This window comes from Patagioenas fasciata, chromosome 3, assembly GCF_037038585.1.
Source record: "Patagioenas fasciata isolate bPatFas1 chromosome 3, bPatFas1.hap1, whole genome shotgun sequence".
NCBI classification, from domain to species: Eukaryota; Metazoa; Chordata; class Aves; order Columbiformes; family Columbidae; genus Patagioenas; species Patagioenas fasciata.
This window is the reverse complement of record NC_092522.1, coordinates 38,388,973-38,409,707: the sequence shown is the minus strand read 5'-3', so window position 1 is coordinate 38,409,707 and position 20,735 is coordinate 38,388,973. Positions and strand designations below refer to the sequence as shown.

The window sequence follows — 20,735 nt, the reverse complement described above, 5'->3', positions numbered from 1 at the left end:
CTGAGATCGCAGCAGCGAAGATGCTGCCCAACCTAAGGTTTCCCCCTGAATGCCAGTACTAGTGCTGATGGTCAGCCTTAGCCCCCAGACCAGCTGGGGCTGTCCACGGGTTAGAAAAACAGACGGAGCTCGCGTAAAATGCTCCTGGTCCTCTGAGCTCTCCCACTCGAATATACACGGGACTCCTCGCCTCCCCATCGGGCAGCCCGGCAGGGTCCGAAGTCCGCCCGGCCGCCCCGAACAGCCTAACGCACTCTCGGTGTGTCTGGGAGAGGGACTCTTCTCCGGCAGCGCCCGGACGGCGAGTCCGCTCCCGAGGGGCGACCGCACCGGATTCCCTGCCTGCCCGCCACCGTCTCAAGGTCACCCGCCGCCCCGCTCGGGGCGGGCGCGGATCCCGCCGCGCCCCCATCCCCAACCCCATCCCATCCCATCTCATCCCATCCCATCCCCTCCCCATCCCGCTCCTCCCGCCTCCGCCGCGGCCCTCCCACCGCGGCTCTGCCCGCCCTCCGCCGCGCCGGGCGCGGGAGCGGCGCTACGCTGCGGCGGGGCCGGGGGCCGGCGGGCGGCGAGCGCTGCTGCCGGTGCCGCGGCTGGGGGCCATGCCGCCGCGCCGCCCGCCCGCCGCGCCGCCCCGCCGCCCGCCCGGCGATCGGCGAGGCAGCAGCGCCCGGCGGCGGGCGGGATAATGCGGCTGCCCAGCCCGCAGGCACCGCCAGCGGGGCTCCCCCGCCGCCGCCATGTCCCCCCCGGCCTCGGCGGCCGCCGCCAGCGAGGGAGGCAGCAGCACGCCGGTGCCTCCGGAGGAGGAGGCGGAGGGGGCCCGAGAGGAGGTGAGGAGAGCGGCCGCCCCCCCCTCCCCAACACGGTGCTGCCCCCAACCACCCTCCCTCCCCGCCCGCTTTGCATGGCGCGCTCATTGACAGCCCCGCCGGGGGCCGGGCTTTGCCCGCACAGGTACGGACCCCCTCGCCGGGAGCACCTCTCCTCTCCTCCAGCCCCGGGGTTGCGGTGCGGACCGGCGAGGGGGGGCGAGGAAACCCGCCCGTCGGTCCCCGCCGCCGGCAGGCTGCCCGTCGCCCCCGTCCCGCTCCGCATCGCTCGCCGCGGTGCCTCCGGAGCTGGAAGAGGCGCAGCAGCCAGCGCCGTCCGGAGGGGGCCGGGGATGGCTGGGGTGTAGAGGAAAGGGAGAAAATAACGAAACAGAAGCGCGGGGCACTGCTTGGCCTTACTGCAGTAAGAAGAGGTTGTTACGCCTGGGAGAAATGGATATGGAGGCCCCCCCCTTCCTGCGCTCTGGCTTGGGGGGTGCCAGGAGGTAGTGCGGCTGCCTGTGTCACTGTGAAGGAATTTGTGGCAGGCAGCAGGGGAGAGGGCTTGGGGATGTGGAGAAGTCTGAGGCTGTAGCTGGTGGCTGCTCCCAGCTGGAGGTTGACTGGGGAGGGCAAAAGGTGCAAAATAGGACAGGCACCAGCACAGCCTTGCTTCCAGGTGTGCTGCAGTCCTGCCTCAGCTGGTGACTTTCTGGAGTCCAGGCAGCAAATGCCAAAAAGGGTCAGGAGCAGCAGTACTCTGTGCATAGGGAGGGAGCAGCATGGGGAGACAGGTGTTTGAGCCCCTTTGTCTGCCCCCACAGCTCTTGCTTGCAGCTTGGGCTTCCCAAGGGGAGAAAAAGCAACTGCACTGACTAGCAAGACCCACCTTATGCCATAGGGCCAGTGGCCCATGAAGGGCAGCTAGGGAGTGTAGGAAGGGCAACATTCTTCTGGTGTGGTGGGTTGTCCTTGCTCATGAGACCACAGCTCAAAGGGCAGCTTGACGGGGTACTCAGAAGCTGGTGCATCACTTGTCCTCTGCTGTTGAGGAGCTGTAGTTAGCAAGCACTGCATAATTCTGGTATTCTCTGCCTCCTTTGCTTAGGAAGAACATGCATGCCCATGCACGGTTATTCTATATATACAGACTTATATTTAGATATAAATAATTGCGGGAGAGGAATGCTGAAGTTCAAGGACTGCGAAGCTGTACAATTACTGTATACTCTGCTCTGCGGCTGTTCCTCTCTTCCTGCTTCCGTTCAACAGCCCCTGGTGCCTTGAGCCCCGGCATTCCAAACAGATCCTGACCAGGGTAGCTGAACTGTAAGGTACCTTTTTAGCATGAGGACTTGCTTGTGCAATGCTGGGACGTGGTCTCTTGCCCCCAGTGCCCTGGCTACATTCAAGACAGCACAGTGGCTTTTGAGATGTGCCAGAGCAAGAGCTGGTTTGAATGAAAGAAGCGTAGCAGGAGCAGTGCCTGGGTGAGTTTCCCTTGCCTGCAATGTCCCCTGGCTCGCAGGGATTACGAGAAGATCGTCTGGGCTTTGATTGCTCTGTGGTGGCTGCCAATTAGGGTGTCAGTATAATCTTACCCCGTGGGAGCAGACAGAAGGGCTGCAGTCCATGACCTGCACTGTTTAGGCTAAAGGCACGCTTCCCACGGCTAGAAGCTATCACAGACTTGCATGAAGCAGCTGGTGGAGAAGAGGGAAGCTGCGGCCTCTTCTGACAGTGCCATGGTGTCTCATCTGATTCAATGAGGAGAGACCTTAGTGGGGAGCTTGGATTCATGGACTGATGTAGGGCAATCCTCTTCAGGTGAGGATGGTCCTGCTCCCCTGTAGTGCCTGTGTAAGACTGTACTGACAGTGTGATATCCTCATGTCTGTCAGGACCAACTGCTGGTGCTAGCATTGCTGAACATCCCAGGAGTATGACGGAATCCCACCTGTAAGAGTCTCTTGGCCAGGGCTGGCAGGGAACTAGAGGGGATGTTTGGGGACTAGAAAATGGGAAATGTGGTCTGTCCTGTTTGAAGGTGCCTCACAATGACTTACATAATGTCAGCGTATCTAGGAGCCAGGTGGAGCTTCAGGTGCTGCTCAGCTTGTCCCAGCAAGGCAAATAGCAAGAGCTACTGACCAGAGCTGACTGAGCCCTGTTCCCTATTGGCATTACATGCATACACCACTTAATAGTGATGAACCAAATCTCACTCAGCAATGCATTTCCACCTTGGAGGGCAGGAAATACCAACGGACAAGCTCTTAAGCCTGGGAACAAGCAAAAAACTGCCCTTGTCCTGCTGGTCAGGCGGGATCCGATGGAAGGAACCAGTCTTCCTCCAAGTTGCTGTGTAAAATGGAGACCTTGGTACCGTTGCAAAAGCTGACTGCTGACAGGGTTCCCTGGCTCCTTGGTGTTCAGCTTTCCCCTTTCCTCTGCAGTTGGCAACACTGCCAGCCTGGGGCAGAGCCAGCTCTTTCTTTTCGGCAGGTAGTTCCCGAATTTGGGCGATAGGCATGTGGGGAGTGATGTGGGGGTTTGCTGGGACCATCCTGACCAGGAGTTGCCAATGTCTGTCAAGTGCCTTGGAAGATGATGGCAGTTCCTAGAAATGTCTGGGTCCTCTCCACCTGCCTTGTTCTGGGAATTTGAGGTTAAAGGGAACAGGGCTTATTCGTTTGTTGCATGATGTAAGCAGATTGGCAGGGCAGAGCCATGGAAACTGATGCTCAGGAGTCCCACTGGAGTCTCCTGTGAGCTGCTGCCACATCCTGGCACTCATGAGCTACCTGTGCCTTCAGGCTGCTTCTCTGGGGCTTTTTTAAATAATTTTTTCGGCCCCATAGAAGGCTGTGTCTCTAGGACACCAAACCCTGTGAACCCTGGAGCATCTTGTAAAGTGAGGGCTTAGTGTTGTGGGGATGAAATGGAAACTTCAGGCTGGTCTCTGCAGGGAGAAGCAGGTGAGAAGTGTGGGAGGTGAGGACATAAGAATACTTGTTAAATGGAGGGACAGTAGATGGGGCCAAGGACAGGCTGTTTCAGAGAGGCGCTTTACAGAGCTTCAAGGATTTCTGGAGTTGTTTAGTATTCAAAGCTGCAGGGTCAAGGCTGTAGGGGCTGTGAAGGTATTTTGGTCCACATGCTTGGCCACCAGGACTCTAGGCAGGTTTATCCACTTGAGGCTTTTTTTGAGGAGAGGATTCCCCAGATCTCAAAGGCATTTAGTGCAAGCAGTGATGGGGGCCCTTTCTACTACTGCCTCTGTCCTGTGTGTTGTGGACATCTCCATTTGCTTCATGGCTGCTCATAAGTCATCCCTTCCATCCCCTCCTGCCCATCCCAGAGCAGCACCTGCAGGTGTAGGACTCCATCTCCTTTCACCTCGGGGGCAACGTCAGAGGCAAATGCTGTGTATGAGGGAGGGGAGGCTGCACCGTGCCCTTCCCAATGTGTGTGACAGTCAGTGCACAGGCACCTGGTGAGGGTTGTCCTGTGTGTTCTACATGGTGAACTGAAGCACAGAGAAGACAGTTGATGGGGGTCCCATGAAGGGGTTGGCCAAGCCATGGTTGGACCAGTTCTGCCCTCTAGCACTGCAGTGATGTTCAGGTGCACCTGCAATAGCGGACTTGCTTACCATTCTCCAGTGCTCAAGCCTGAGCAATGGGGGAGGCTGCTGGTGATGGAGAGAAACCCTGTTTGCAGTGAAGTAGGGCAAGCCTTTCGCCTCATTCCATCAGACTGCAGTGGGCAGATGACGATGGCATTTATTTCAGAGCCTGCTCTCCTCCCAGTGACACTGTTCTGGGACAGAAAGGTTTTCCCTTTCCCCAGCTTTCTCATCTGCATGTTTGTTGTGCTGGACTTCTCCAAGGCTAGTTAAGAGCTCAAGGAGGCAACCTTATTCAGCTGCTTCTGCAGGGGGAAGCCCTGGAGCTGGTTGGTTGCTCCTGTGAGCCCTTTGCAGCCTGGGAGAGAAGCAGGGATGCTGCAGTTCCTACTGGGATTAAACTCTGCAGCTGGCTCCTCCTCCGTCACTGCTGTGGTTGTATCCCCTGTCATTGGCATTTGTTCATCTTTCAGAAACCCCACCAGCATGGCCGGTGTGTATGTGTTTTGCCTCAAAAGACTAGGACAAACCTGGGTTGTAAACAGTTTACAGCAGGGGTTAGCGTGACCCTGTAAAAGCACTGCAGTATCTAAATGCTGTGTAGTCCTAGGAGGAGACTAATGTGTGGACTAGAGCCCTGCTAACACAGTTCCTGGAACCAAGCCCGGGCTGCATCGCATTCCCTGCCACCCTGCCCTGGGTGGGTAACCACAGCGGGGCTTGCCTCCATCTCCACAGGACGGCAGTCAGCATCACCCTTCTCCTGAGCAGGAGGATGCAGACAGTGTGAGATGTGAGGGGCTGGGGAGCAACTGGGAGGTGGAATTTGTTTTTCCAAGATGGACCTAGCCAAAAACCTGCCTCCCTGGTGCCCCTTCGCCGGCTTGTCAAATGAATGAGCTGAATGCTTTGCTTTATTCCTTGTGCTCCGTTTGCAGATCCTGCCCCACCCCCCCAAACAAGGCACTGTTTCTGTGCAAGCCGTCTCACCCCACAGATACCCCAGGGTCAGCGTGCGCCTTTGCATCTCCTGCTCAGAACCTCGAGCTCCTCCTTTGGCCGAGCAGTCCCCTTATACCCTCACAGCCAGGGCTGCCGCTGCCAGGGAGGATTTGTAATGCAGGAGGCAGCAGTGGGAGAGGAAACCTTCAGCTGCCGGGGTGGTGGCACAGCAGTCCAGCGCCGGAGAGCCGTGCTGCAGCCGACTAAAGGCCCAGTGATCCGGGCAGCTCTCTTGTAACCGCAGCGTGGACCTCAGCTGGGAGGGCACAGCACAGTTGGCTCTGCCTGCTGAGTGCCCCCTTTTCCTCTCCTCGTTCTCTTTTCTCTTACCTGGGGTTCCTTTCTTGCCCCATGACTGTAAGGCTGCCTCAGTGGAGAGTTGCATTGGGAAGAGTGGGGCACACATGTGTCTGTGCTGGAACTGCTGAGCGGAACCACCCTGCACACCTCACTGTTGCCTGCAGACCAGTGGTACCCCATCTGCTTTTCCTGGGCTCTGGCTCTCTGTCGCCGGCTCTCACTCGCAGCTGGTTGCCCCAAAGAGGTGGACTCAGTGCTACTGATGTTCAGGACTCCCCCTTGCCACCCCTCTGCTCATCGCAGGCTGGCTGCTGGGCGGGTGGGAAGGCAAGCTCCCTGTCTCTGGGATGCAAACCTCTGCATGTGGGATTCCAGGGGACCAAGTCCGGGCTGAGGGGCTCTTCAGGGAGAGCAAGGGGGATTTTTTAGAGGGAAGAAGAGGCCCAGACCTGTCCCTAGACCTGCCAGTGACATTGTGACCTCTGGTTACTGCTTTAATTTCCCTTTTCATGCAAGAGTGAAAGTGGCCCCTCCTGCTTTCTAGCAGCTTGAGCTCATTAAGCTCTTTGGGATCCTTGGACTAAAGACCTCTCCAGCCCAGTGTGCTCAGGAATGGAGGAGGGATGGGACCAGACTTGGACTTCACTGCCCTGAGTAGTGTCTACACAGCTGGTGTTAGACCCTACAACAGCAGAGGTGAGCTCAGGAGCTGTGCTGCCTGCAGTTGTGGAGGGAAAACAAAGCTGAAAGCCTCTTGGTGAGTTTAGTGGCATCTGCACAAGGCTGGGGTTCTTGCCCCCCTCTCAGGTCACGCCTTTGGAGATGGCTGGGTTGGAAGGTATTTGTGTGGGGTGAAGTATTTTGTGTAAGAAAGCAAATAACCTCTTTGCATGTTCTCTCTCTTTGGGTGTGATACCGTCAGGTCTCACCGACCAAGCTGCATCAATACTTGAGACTTGGGAGTATAGCAAACAGTAACAGAGGTTTCCTTAAGTGAGGATTTGTCTTGGATCTTTGTAAAACTCCGCATGGTTCCTATGGTGAAGGGATCAGTATGATTTCTTTTAAAAGTCCTGTGGCTGAAGTCCTGCTCTTTCCTCACCATGAAAAACCTGGGAGCTGTTTTTCCGGAAGTGTGGGCTTTAATGCCCAAGTCACAGTGAGGTACTCTTCTCTTCCAGCCTCGGCACCTTTTTGGACATTATTCCATATTTGCTTTCTCTTCCATTGTGGCTGTGTTTCAGTTATGGAAAAGTACTTTCCCATTTGTGTGGTTTGTAAAGCACTTGAGAAGTACTTTGGAGCCCCTTGGGCTGCCAAGTGTTGTGGGAATCGCTGTTACGAAACAGAGGCCTTTCCAGGTGCAGAAGGTCTGTTTCTCTGCCTCACAGGCACCCCAGGCTGCTTGTGCTGCCTTGGTAGAAGAAATCTGAATGTTGCTGCTGGTCGTTTCTGGGAAAGAGGGAGAGACTTGTGTGAGCGGTGAGAGGCGCAATGGGATGAGCTGTGGTGAGGTGTTCAGGTGGGACAACCCATCAGTTAGAGCTGCTAGGATGGGTGCAGAAGCCGAGTTACATGGGGGGGGTTCCCCAGCCTCCATCTTGCTGTACTTCAATACTCCTCCCTGGGACATGACAGCGGTGGGGATTACTCCCCATTGAAGAAGGGGGATGCAGAGTTGCCCTCTACTGCTCTCCTCCACATCCAGCTGGGCTCTGGCTATCTCCCAAGGAGAGGCAGAGCGCTGAGAATGGAAGCGGGGGTGACAGCTTCCCACACTGTGGAACTGTCATCCTGGGAGAGATCCCATCCTGTGTCCTGCCCGCTGAGGTCAGGAGCTCTGTGGCATCTGCTGTTTTGCCCCCATTCACAGAGATGCAGGTGCTGCTGGGTCACCCTGCTGCCTGCTCCCCTTCCCCCTGGCACCACAGCCTACTGACTCCTCTCTTGTTTTCTCTCCCCCTCTCCTTGTCCCCCGGAGCAGCAGCGGCCGGTGAAGCAGTCTCTCAGCAAGTCCCTGTGCCGAGAGTCCCACTGGAAATGCCTGCTGCTGTCCCTCCTCATGTATGGCTGCATGGGAGCTATGACCTGGTGCCATGTCACCAAGGTGACCCGGCTGACCTTTGACAGCGCTTACAAGGGCAAGTCCATGATGTACCATGACAGCCCCTGTTCCAATGGCTACGTCTACATCCCCTTGGCCTTCCTGGTGATGCTCTACGTGGTGTACCTGGTGGAGTGCTGGCATTGCTACACCCGCAATGAGCTGCAGTACAAAGTGGACGTGGAGAGCGTGCATGAGCGTGTGCAGCGGATGCAGCAGGCCACCCCCTGCATCTGGTGGAAGGCCATCAGCTACCACTATGTCCGCAGGACCCGGCAGGTTACCCGCTACCGCAATGGGGATGCCTACACCACCACCCAAGTGTATCACGAACGGGTCAACACCCATGTGGCAGAGGCTGAGTTTGATTATTCCAATTGTGGAGTTAAGGACATCTCCAAGGACCTCATTGACTTGGAGAGCTACCCAGCCACGCGGCTCCGCTTCACCAAGTGTTTCAGCTTTGCCAACGTGGAGTCAGAGAACTCCTACCTGACCCAGCGGGCCCGCTTCTTCACAGAGAATGAGGGCCTAGATGACTACATGGAGGCTAGGGAGGGGATGCACCTCAAAAATGTGGACTTCAAGGAATACATGGTGGCCTTTTCTGACCCAGACAACCTGCCTTGGTATGTATCCCACTATGTCTTCTGGGTGGCGGCTCTGCTGACCCTATCCTGGCCCCTGCGGGTGCTAAATGAGTACCGCACCTCCTATGTCCATTACCATGTGGAGAAACTCTTTGGGTTTGACTACGTGGCGGTGACGCCGGCCGAGGAGCGCTCCTTCTGCCGGAGGATGCCCCGTGTCAACACGGTGGACAGCACCGAGCTGGAGTGGCACATCCGGTCCAACCAGCAGCTGGTGCCCAGCTACTCAGAAGCCGTCCTGATGGACTTGGTGGGGCTCTCTGGCTGCACCAGCTACTCCGCTTGCCGGTACGGGGGCTACCGGCAGAACTGCGAGCGGTGCCACAGGACTATAAGCAGCTCCTCCATCTTCTCCCGCAGTGCCCTGAGCATCTGCAATGGCAGCCCCAGGATCCCCTTCAGCAGCAGCCGCTTCTCCCTGGGCCGCCTGTACGGCTCACGACGCAGCTGCCTCTGGCAGAGCCGGAGCGGGAGTCTGAACGAGCAGAGCTGTCCAACCGAGCAGACCCGCCTCTCCAGCCAGGTGACTGTGGAGGAGGAAGATCCCCCGACTTACCAGGATGCCCTCTACTTCCCCATCCTCATCGTGCACCGAAATGAAGGCTGCCTGAACCATGACCACCGTCACCTCCACCGGAACGGGTCCTGCGTGGAGACCTCACTGTGAAAGCAGAGAGCGGTGAGACCTCATTGTCCAGTGCCTGGCTTTAGCCAGCGCAGGATTTGGGGAGAGGAGTGCAGGGGAGGGAAATGGCCCAGGAGGACATCAGGATGAAGCAGACATGGCACCTTTCTCCGGCAGCCAGCAAAAGCTCCCACCGCCGTGGCTCTGACCTCCCAGAGGGGTGAGTGCTGATGCTCCCCCGGACATGGCACAGAACTCTAGACCAACCACCACATGCAAAAAAACCAAACCCAAACCCAACCAAAACAACCCCAAAACCGTAATTCATGGCATCAAGATCCAAAGGGGGAATTAAAAGACAGGCCTGATGAAGGGAGGTGGGTGCTTTGGCTCCCTGCCCTCACTCCAGGCTGGCTTGTGCTCCGAGGAACCAGCAGCCACCAGAAGGCGCTCTGTTGCACCTCTGCCTGTCCCGCTGCCCGTGCTGGAGTGAGACCCCTCGCAGGCTGGAGAGGAACGGGCCCCTTAGGAGCAGCGTGTAACTGCCTATGCCTAAAGGTCTGGGCCGTTCAGCCATGTGGAGCTGAGCAGCAGGTTAGAGCAAAAGCTGAAAACGACAAATCTAGCTCTTGCCCTTCCCCCCGACTGTTCCCCACCCTCCCCACGTTTGTTTTTTTTAGACCATGCTTCGACTGTTACTCTCTTCTCCCTGCTGGAAATGGCACCGCCTGCAGAAGGTCCCAGGCTTGGCTCCCTGGGAAGGCTCAGCATGCAAGCTCTGAGAGTCATCATCCCCTCGGTAAAGGGCTTTTGGTTTGGGATTACAGCAGGCAGGCAGCACCAGGAAGGGATGAATGTGCAAACCCAGATGGAGTGGAGGTCTGTGATGCTACTGATACACTTGCTGGAGGAGGACTCAGCTGGAAAGAGAAAATGGGAGGCTCCCGGTGAGCTGGTGAAGGGGGAGAGAATGACACTGGGACAAGCATCGTGGTAATAGGTGGCATGTCAAGTGGCTGTGGTCCCTTCCTGTCATTGAAGCGTGTCCTAATTGGTTCAGACAAGCATCAAGGAAGGCTCTGGTAGGTTCAGCTGCAGTTCACCAATTGATGATAGAGCAGCAGGTTGGTGCATGTCTGCAAGAGTGGATTTTGCATGAGATCAGGCTGGGCTCTGCCTGCAGACTCTGAGCTGCAGGCTCCTGGCAGCCTGGTTTTGTCAGAAGGCTCTGGGGGCTAGGAGGGAGAAATACAAAAGCACATTGGAGCATCAGACACCTGGGCTGGGGAAATGAGGAGCAAAGTGATTCCCCTTCCGTGGAGGCCCCACCGTGGGTGCAGGACCCACAGCTGGGAGGCAGGGAGGTGTCTGCTGTGTCGGATGCTCTGCAGAACAGAGGCTGGAGGTACGTCAGAGGGGAACCTGCTTAAAACCAAGCGGTTTGAACTACAGAGGTTTTTGCAGTGAGGTGTCAGGCCATGAGAAGCGAGGTGGCTTCTGTGTAGCCCATTAGCCTCTGGGTTGCCCTGCCTTGATCTTTTCAGGGCAGATTGACCAGCTCTGCACTTCTGTCTTTCTGGAAAGGATCTTGCTCATGTTGGGCAAGGAGCCTTCACGTCACTGAAGCTGCATCAGTGATTGCAGCATGCAGGCACCCAGATTTTCCTTCTGTGTCAACGCATCCCCAGATCTCTCGTGTCTCTGTTCTCAGAAAAGCTGTCTCTTTTTCAGTCAGCTCTTTGCGGGAGTGCTTGCCAAATCAGCCAGCAATTTCTCCAGACAGCATGGCTCCTCAGCCTCATCACACTTCCCTCGTCCACTGGGGCTAACAATGGCTGAGAACAGCAGGTCTTGGGTGACAAGATCAAGTCCATTAGCACTTGGGCATTTGAGCTTGGTGTCTACCTCTGCATCTGTCACAGAAGGGCAAGATGTAACAGCAAACAGTAAGGCATTTTCTTTAGTTCAGCTGGTCTTCTTCCTGCCAACTTACTAATGAAGGGTCTGCTTCTCTAGTCATGCTGCTGTACTGCTTTGTCCCAGGTCTTGAGGAGGCTGTGAATGCACCCTTCCACCACATCAGTCCTCTTTTGGAAACCATCTCTTGCTGGCAAGCCTGGAGTGGCCAGCACCCGTGGGAATTGCAAGGCTCCACTTGGCTTTGCCCCAAGAGTGGTCTGTCCCGCTCTTGTGCCTTGCATGGCCTGGTTGGTGTCTCTTGCCCTTGCCCTTCTGGATCTCAAGTCCTAGACTCCAAACAATGGTGATTTGAACAGAAAGGCCCTTAAAATCCCTCTCCATTATGATTCTGTCTTGTAATCTTCTCTTACTATCACTACCAGACCTAGGTGTTGGCTTAAATAAGAGAGTCCCATTGAGAACAGGGAAGCATAAGGTCTCTAATGTGGGCACATCCTTCCCTGTGTTTTGTTTTATCACTATTGACACAGAATCAGGCTGGGTGAAAGGAGCCACAACCCCCTTGACTGCCCTGGGATTTTCTTGCTTAGTGATGACATTTGGTGTGCTGTGTGCTTGTGCTTCTCTCTTCAAACGTCTAATGTAAGCCAAGGCCAATGCTGAGGGTCCTCGTGACTCTGGGGAGATAATGGTGTGTGCTCCTATGTCCTGGTGAATGAGGAGACATTCAGTCAGCGGAGCTGCAATGGGTCATTAGTGAGAAATGTCATCCGCTTGTCCTTCCCAACATGTTCTCTTTGAAATCTCCTGCACATTGCTTAAATTAGTCTGCAATGGCTCCTCTTTCTGTATCCAGCCTCCAAGGTGCCTTGGACAGATGGATTTATCAAAGGTTTGGCCGGCCTTTTAGCTCCCTGGGGCAAAGACAGTTCTCAGAATAGGGACAAATCAGTAGGGTCTCTGTGCTCTGTCTTTTAGCACCTGCAGCAGAGTTCTGCTTTCATGCACCTTGTCCTTGTCTCTTTCTAGGTGTCTTCATGAGATTGCCTCAATTCATTCATCTGGCCTCATTTTCACCCACAAAATATTACTCTGGAGGTGGTCTGTCCAGGTGGGTACATGTGTCTTTGGAGCATGGCTGCTGCTCTGGCCTGCAGGATCTATGCAGAGTCTTCTTGCTGCTGAACACCTTCCCCATGCACATAGTGCCAGCTGCAGCCGGGTCCCAGACATAGTCCCAGTGCCACAGTCTGTGGCCTTGGCAGACCCACAGGATGCTCAGGAGAAGTGGGACATCTCTCACTAATGCTCTCCATTGCATGCCAGGATTTCTTGGAGATCCTTTCTTCATATTCTTGGCCCTGCTGCCCCACTGCGCCTGATGGAGTGGTCCCCCCAGTCCAGCCTACTCCATTCTTGCCAGGCTGGAGACCTTGCTGCCTTGTCTTAGACCCAGGAAAGGGGGATGGTGTGCATGGGCATGGGTGGGGAGCAGGAACAGGCAGAAAGGGCAGGAGCTGCCTGATAGCTTGGGGGAGAAATGGTGGAGCTGAAGAGGACACACTGCAACTGGGGTTGTGCTCCCTCTCCTTCTCCCTGCCTGCAATGGCAGGGCAACACATCCAGCCAAGCAGGGAAGTTCGTGGCAGACAGCTGGGCTCTCTCTTTGCACCCTCAGCGTGAGATGCAGCCAGCAGAAGGGATGTGCATGTATAGGTTACCTCCTGAGTGTTGGCCAAGGACCCGAGTGCCCTAGGCAAAGGGCATCTGATTTAATTCTCCTTGCAGCTCAAATTATCAACACAGATGAGCCAAAGACAGTCTGTCCCTGCTCTGGCACACAGCCTCTCCGTGGTGGAGTGGTCCCATCTCCCCCACAGACAGACATCCCTCTGCTGCAGCTCCAGGCTGAGCAGCCGTCAGGCATCTGCTTTCCCTGCAGACTCGTGTCTGCTCTCTGCCGTGTCTGTGCCCGTGATGACGATTCCTTTGGCAGCTCAGTCGATGGCCCAGTCTGCTCCTCTCATGATAGCCTGCTCCCTTATATCTAACCTGAATTCTCCCTGCTGTATCTTAATCCCATTACTTCTCCTCTATTGACTGGTGAGTTTAATTGGCTCTGCTCCTTTTCCCCATGGCTTTCCCAACACAAGCAGGCGTTATCTGGTCTCTGCAGCCATCTCTTCGCCAGTCCCAGGTGTCTTCTTTATCCCAGGATCTTACTGGGCAAAGCCTGGCTTGCATGATGTTGCAGAGGTTTTCTGTGTGTAGTGAGTCTATCCTTGGTGCTCTGAGCCTGAGGAGAGGACCAAAGGTGCAAGCAATGCCTCGGTCTGTCAGGCTAGCTGTGTCCTCATTTGTGGTACAAAAGATCTCTTCAAATTGAGTGAAGTTCACAGAGCTGCTGGCCCCTTATGCAAGGAAAGCCTTTACAACCCCCTGGGAAGATGAAACCCAGGTGCTTCACAGTACAAGGGGGCAACAACTGGAAGATCTCTGCGGTCAGGCAGCTTTGTTTTTTTCCATACGTCATTCACCCATTGCAGTTTTCCATGGGCTGAGAGTCAGGCTCAGCATTGCACTTGTCAGCAGGCTTTTCTCTCATACCAGGACAAGTGAAATGGGAATGCTGCCAGCTCCTCTTCCTGGCACTTCATGGCGTTAATACCTACCTAGAAGGAGCTAGTCCTCACTGCTGCAAGGCTGGGCAATAAGTTTGGGTTATTTGCTGTTTCCTGTTGCTGCCAGTATACTTGCTGGGTACTTAAAAGCTCTCCAGATTTCCTGAACAAGAAAAAGAGAGAGAATGGGAGTGTGAGAATCTCTGGGTTGGCTGATCTTCAAGACACATCACCACCCATTTATCCATCTTTCAGCACACACTGGAAGCTTCCCAGATAGTGTCCAACTCTTTGTTCACGTAGAACCAGGTGGTGACACCAACCAGCCTGGTGGTATCTCTTGAGCTCACTGCATGTCGTGCAAACTACACCAGGGAGGGAAATTTCAGAGAGGGCTTTCGGGCTGAGCAGCTGTAGGGGTGTTTGTTAGGATGAGTAGAGGGAATCTCATCTTATGGCTAAGGCCAAGCCTTCCAAAGTCACACACCAGGCAGATACTCAAGATTCTTGTTGGGGAAACTGCTGCTTTTCCAGTTTTGAATAAGCACACCCCCTTCCCTTTCTACTCACCAGAAAATGCACAATTTAGAGGCCCAGCCTGTCTCTGCTGTCTTTGTTGTCTCTCTACTCATGCTCGAGAGGCTGCAGAGCTGCTTAGTAACCTGATGGATGTCCATGGAGAGGGGACTGCAGGAAGAGATTCATTAAGTGGAAGTTTAGGTAAGTTAAGTAGCATCCGATGCCAGTAAATCATTGCCTGCTGATTAGCCTGTAGGAGGAATAATATCTTTTAAGCTCTCCCTCCAGCCTTTCCAACCATGGCTTCCGTACTGCTATCTAGTGTCAGGAGGGTGCTGCCTTACTTTTAGCAGGGTACAACCTTGCTGCGGTGTGCTCCTACTCTGCTGCAGTAGCTGTAGGGCAGGGGTCTGAAACACTACAACACCACCAAGAAGTTGTGTTACCAAAGAGCTGTAAGTCTTAATTTGTGATATGTGCTTCTAAGCATGTTTCGTTCATGTTCAGTGGTTAGAATAAGGTCTGTATGAATATGATCTGAATCCATGTTGTCTCAGAAATGAGACATGGTTTAAATGTTAGCTCTGTTTGGTAATACTGCCTCTCGTGATGCACATGGGTCTAGAGTCTCCACTGAGCCAGGTATGCGTGGGCACCAAAGGCTGGTTCGTAGAACCTGTGAGCCCTATGGGGACAAGGGGCTGAGCCTGACTAAGGCTCTTTTCCCTGTGGGCATTCTGGAAAAAGGGGAAAGGGGCTTAGACACATTTCAAGTAGAAATTAATGGGCTGTGTTCATTCCTAGTGTAATTTTATTGAAGTCAGTGGTACTATACCAATGTGAGTTTGGCTTAGCAACTCCTCAGAATGGTCTGTCTTGAGTCTAGACAAATTGATCTGTCACAGTGTTGCTTTGATGCATAGACCTGTGTCGGGACTTGGCCAACAGGAATGAATGTTGAATATCTACTGTCTTTGCAAGCAGTGGGTTGAATTATTCTGCTCTACTGCCTCCGTCACAGCTGCTCCACCAAGGAAAACATTATGCCCACGGATGCGGTCTCGTCAACTCCCTCAAAAGCAAGCTAACAAGCAAATTGACCACCACCGCACTGGGAGAGGAGCCGTCTCCCACAGGACCATAGCCTTTCTGCACATGAGGTAAAAGAGGTCCCAAGGACAGAACTGAACCTGCAAGACCCATGGTGTCATGGCCTCCCCTTCCTCCTTCTCTTCTCACCTTGTCTGTCTCTCTTTGGGGAGGGACAATTTCTTTGTGGAGTTCAGCACGCTCCTCTTCCCACAGCTCACAAGCAGGCTCTGCTGACAGGTACATCATCCACCTATGCAACACTTCCAGAAGCTGCCGAATTTTCAGGAGCCCATTTCAACATGGCGCCTGGCCACCCAGCACTGAGAATAAGCACAGCGGCTGCTGGAGAGCTAAGTGGGTTTTATTCCTCCCCTCCTCCTAAGGAAGACTGTTTTTGTTGGGATTTTTTGTTCGTTTGGTTTTTGTAAAATTCATTTGGGGAAATGAAGCTTGTGAGAAATTAGTGCCCATCCTGAACCCTCCTCAGTCCTTTGAACTTCGGAAACGAATGGATCACCTACTGTGATTATAGTTTAGTGGACTTTGAAGTAACGTCACACACAGACACACGAGGTTCTTTCACTCTCCATCAGCACAAGCTGCTTTTGCAATCTTAGCTACTCACATTAGTGAAAGAAAAAGCCTAGCTAGAATGTGGTGAGATGGCTTAGTATTTTATATAAGTCCCATGGTCCCAATGTCCATTAGCAGCACCATGAGCTGCCATGCCATGAATTCGGACTTTGGATGGCAGCCCACAAACCGATCAGGGCAAAAAGGTTTGGAAAAACCCAAGCCCCAGTCTATATGCATCTCTAGAAGCAGGTGCAGAGGGAGGGTCAGCTGAAGGCAGATATCTCCTGCTCAGCCCAGCCAGAAGCTGGTGGGCTCTGTGTGTCCCACCTCTGTCCTCCCAGGGAGAGCCTGTCCCCAGAGGCCGAGCGGAGGGGAAGGAAGGTAATGGCACATCTGACAAAGCAGCATGCACAGCACTGTTCAGCCAGTTGGCGAACAAGCGGTGACAACTAGATCCCAAAATAACAGCATTTCACTTTGGAAATGCCAACGGCTTTTTCAAACTGAAATGAGACTAAAAGCCCTTAACAGCTGTGGAAAGTGTTTCAGGTTGCTGTTCCTTGCTTTAAAAATGTAATCTTTGATGATGAGGTGGGTTTAAACACTCCACTTCAGCCAGCTCTGTTAGAAATGTGCAGTGCTGGTGGAACAAAAATGCTAAAGGAAGACTGGGATGGTGGCTCTGTGGCTTTGCAGTGTGGTAAGCTGATCAAGAGCAAAGGCTGGAGTTTAAAGTCTTCCTCAGCCCCTGGAGATGTGTGACGTGGCCGTCCACCCAAGCGCGTGTGTATGGCAGGATGTGTTTCTGTGTGCACGGCCAGGACCTGCGGCCCTGAAGAGGGTCGACATGCCTGTGGCTTTGTTCTGGTGTTGCCCATCCATCCTCCCGCCAAGGGATTTGCGAAGTGACAGAGCATTGCTTGTTCCTCATGAGAGGAAACTCCTGACCTGGTTTTTGTGAGGAGATTGTGTGAAGTGTCACATTTGCTGCAGCGAGTGGCAAAGGAGCGAAGATAAAAGCATGGAGCAAGCTGTGTTTGAGAAAAAGCTAATCCCTTGCTAGCTGCCTGAAATGAGAGAGCTGCTGGATCTGCTCCCTGGCCAACACTCTCCAGCTGTTCTCAACCTCCCCAGACCTGATGTGCAAACTGTCATTCCTTGGAGCTCACAAAAGCTTCCCCCTCCCCAGACTCCTCCAAGGCGGTGCATTTGCATCATTTTGGTCCTCTCCCTGCAAGGTGCCATGGGCCGGCCATGAAACGCCAGCTGATGCATGATGACCTCAGGCACACTGGTGGCCAGACCTCACCATAACCAGCTGGTTTGCCTGCTCGCAGCCCTCCAGCAATGCTCCCTGCCCTGGCGTGCCTTGTGCTTGCTTTCTGGACAGACAGCACAGCCTGCAGAGCACTGCAGCACATCCTGGCCTCACTTTTTGCATCACTTCGTGCTTTCCCAGGGGATTTCACAGCACTACTCTGAGCCTTTGTAGACAGGGTAAGTTTAACAGACTGAAGTTAAAATAGCAGAAGCCCCTGATGTTTTGGTGGTCCTGATCTCCAGTGCCCCAGTGCTGTCCCTGGGGAGGAGAGGCAGGTTGTCTCTTGTGGTGGTGTGAGACCACGGGACGGCATCGTGGTGAAAGCAGCATGTCTGCTGGGGGCATCTCCGAACATGGGCTCTGTGCTTCTCTGCTGGGAGCGATGGCAGCTTTGCTGTGGGCTGAACAAGGTGCAGCTGATGGAGCAGCTAGCTGAGGGGGGCAGAAAAGTGTGTAAATGCTCAGCAAGACCTGTGGAGAGGAGGGGCTGTACAAGAACAGCCGTAAAAGGCTTTGCAGATGCAGTGGTTTTTGTGGGAGACATGAGGCAGGACAGGGCAGGAGGTTGCTGTGCTGGAACAGCAGTGCTGTGAGGCCAGGAGCGTGAGAGGGATACAGAGGAAGTGGAGCATTTGATGGAGAAGCCCGGGAGCAGAGCAGGCTCTCCAAGCAGGCTGTGCCTGCTCTGGCCCAGTAGAGAGGCAGGAGATATTTCCAAGCTGAGGTGCCCAGGCCAGGCCTCGCTGCATCATCAGAGCAGCGATGCTGCCTCCAAGCCCAGCACTGACAGCTTAAGCATGTGTCACCAAACCACAGTGGCTAATGCAGCCACAAGGTGTAAATGTCACTAATGAATAAATTGCCTTGTGCCTCTGAGAGGCTAATCCATCACAGCCGGGGACGAGGATCTGACAGGCCTGGCTATTTCAGGCACAGCCTGTAGGGAGGAGGAACTGCTTCATTTCTGAGCTGTCCCCTCTGATGAGGGAAGCCGATGCAGGGCTTGGCTCCTCCCCATCTTTCTAGCTGCTCTGGCTTCATCTCTCTTCTCTGTGACCAAAGAAAAAAGCAGGAGAGGGTCTAGGTTAGCAAAGAGTGCCCTGTCAGCAGGGACTTGTCTGAGCCCCAGACAAGGCAGCTGTTGAGGGAGTTTGGTAGGAGGTGGCTGCACACAACGCATGAGTGGTGTAGGTGCTGATGGGGTAAAGTGGTGGGTCCCCAGTGACCAGAAGAGCTTGTGTCAGTTGTCTGGGCTGCATGGTGTGTGTTTCAGGCCAGCAGCGCTTGGCACTGTGTTTTACAAACGGTGCACAGGCCCCCCCATTTCCCTCCCTGCTGTTGGACTCCATCCCCCAGCTCCTCGGTTGGCTGTGGGGAGGGCCAGTAGGTACCCGGCAGGCAGGGATGGAAGCTCAGTGTGGACACATCCAGCCCCACTGGTGCGAAAGGAGGCTGAACGCCGCAACCATTTCCATGCACAGCCTCTGCCGATCCCTGCGGCAGCCTGCTGCTCCACCCCCAGTCAGTGCTCAAAATCAACCTGCTGTCATGTTTACGACATATGCCAGTGTGACACCTTGCAAGTTGATGCCTGGGTTGCTGCGAGCAGAAGTCACTGGGCTTGGGAAGCCGGCCACCAGTTCCGGCTGCCACGTGTGCTGTGCTCAGAGTAGCAGAAGCCGAGCTCGCCATCTGCTGTGGGAGGGAGCTCCGGCCCAATGGGGTGCCTGCTGCCATAGTCAAACTGAAAGCGTTTGTGTCATTCCCCCTCCTTTACTACCTGACACCCCCGTGTCTGCCCCCATCACTCTGGGGGATACTCCCAGCTTGGCTGGAGTCCCTCTGCTGCTGAGTGCCACCTGGTGCTGCTCATGCTGCGTTGGTGGATGGTGCCAGGAGGGGACCCCAGCTCCCAAGCAAGGTGCTGGAGGTTGTTCCCTCCCTCAGACCACAGCTGACCTCTCTCCTCAAAGCCCCATGGTACTCCTTGGGGATGGATCTCATGAGAGAGCTAAGGAGTCCGTACTGGCCTTGCACTGGCACATGCCCTTCCCAGCACAGAGTGACCTGCTAGTCACTGCTCTGCAAGGCAGTCCCGCACCTCAGTATCTGGACCTGAAGGTGACAAGTGACCCACCAACAACGGGGTAGTTCACTCTCAGACAATCTGCTGTTGCTGTCAGGGCTTTCGTTTTTACCAACTTGGATGACATTTGAAATGGTTTCAGCCCTTGCAGACCGGCTGATAGTAGACTGTTGGTCGTGGGTGTGGATGAATGGTGCAGACGGTTTGGTTTGGCCTTTGCATTTTGGCCAAGAGGTTGGTGGGAGGGAAGACAAAGGGTTCTCTGGGCAGCAGCAACCTATGCAGGCGTTCCTGCACGTGGCAGCCCAGGAATGCGTTTGGAGGGAGCTCAAATGGTGTTTACAGTCTCGACCATTTGCAGGAACAGGAGCTGTGTGTATCCTGGAAAGCAAGACAAGCGTTGTTCTGGGGATTATATGTTTTCCCAAGCCCTTTTCTTTCCATCCCTGTTCCTCGCTGGCTCTAGTGGCCAGTTCCTCCCCATGTGTCTGCTAGTATGTCTGAGGGACCTCATCGCTGTCCTCTGAGCACGAGCTTTCATTGCACAATTGGCTGACCAGACACAGCCTGCTACTTGGAGCTACAGGCAGGCTTGCCCAGGACCAGGTCACCCCCATTAAGCCCCCACCCCACCCTCACTGCTGGAGCTGTTCCTTCATCAGCCTGAAGCTGATCTGGGTCTTTTCTGCTGTTTCTGAACATGAGCTCTCATCTCATTCAGGTGTGTCATTCAGTGGAAATATTTTGTAAATGCAAATAAAAATAAATAAATCTATTCAATACCTCGGTCTTGAGGATGGGAAAAAAGTAGTGGGAGACACCCGGGTGGGGAGGTTTCACAGCTGCTGATGCTGGTTACGTTTTCTTGCAGATGTAGCCCCTGGAGCATCCACAAATAGTTGGGAAGGGAGCTACACAGACCTGCAAGGGCTTGGGTCTGAGCACCCCTTGTGTGGCCACCACCACCAGGGACAGCCTTGCACTCCATCCTTTCTGATCTATAAGGGTACAGGTCCTGTTGGCCAGGGCCGGCGGCACTGTGGGCGTCTGTCTCCATCAGGCAGAGCAAGGCAGAAGCGGGTATGTGGCGAACAAATTCTTTTGTGAGCACCGGGAAACAGTTTTTACCTTTCAACTCTGTCAATATGACCTAGCTCTGTCTGTCTCTATATATGTACAAACAGTATATCACAATGTTGCCTTTTTTGTTGGAAATATCAAAGTACAAAGATTGTAAACCAAATCGGTGTAATAAAAGTTTCAGGTGATTCACTGAGGTGGCTGCCAGCGGTGGGTCTGTGAGCGCTGGTGCTGGACAGGGCTGGGAGATGTGTGAAGCCCCTGGGATGGCAGTCAGCCTGCAGGCTTAATTCCCTGCTGACCTTTCCTGAGTGGGGCTGTTGAAGGACTGAGGAAATCGGGTACGTGCCCTGTCCTGTTTTCAGGTGGCCACAGCCCATGGGACAGAAGAACGCT

General features: G+C 54.4%; 1 protein-coding gene across 7 annotated transcripts; it reads left to right on the top strand.

The window, feature by feature from the left end:
• Nucleotides 1–622: 622 nt before the first annotated feature.
• TMEM151B (transmembrane protein 151B) lies at nucleotides 623–20,535 on the top strand. Of its 7 annotated transcripts, none has more exons than XR_010651125.2 (3): nucleotides 623–836; nucleotides 7,730–10,206; nucleotides 20,131–20,535. XR_010651125.2 is itself a non-coding variant. In XM_065834313.2 (2 exons), the coding sequence occupies exons 1-2, from the start codon at nucleotides 744–746 to the stop codon at nucleotides 9,164–9,166; spliced, it is 1,530 nt and encodes a 509-aa protein (XP_065690385.1). In that variant the 5' UTR covers nucleotides 623–743; the 3' UTR covers nucleotides 9,167–20,535. The 7 variants fall into 7 exon arrangements, 1 of the variants encoding a protein (XP_065690385.1); XR_010651124.2 differs by having other exon boundaries at nucleotides 15,206–20,535; XR_010651121.2 differs by having other exon boundaries at nucleotides 14,239–20,535.
• The last annotated feature ends 200 nt before the right edge of the window (nucleotides 20,536–20,735 follow it).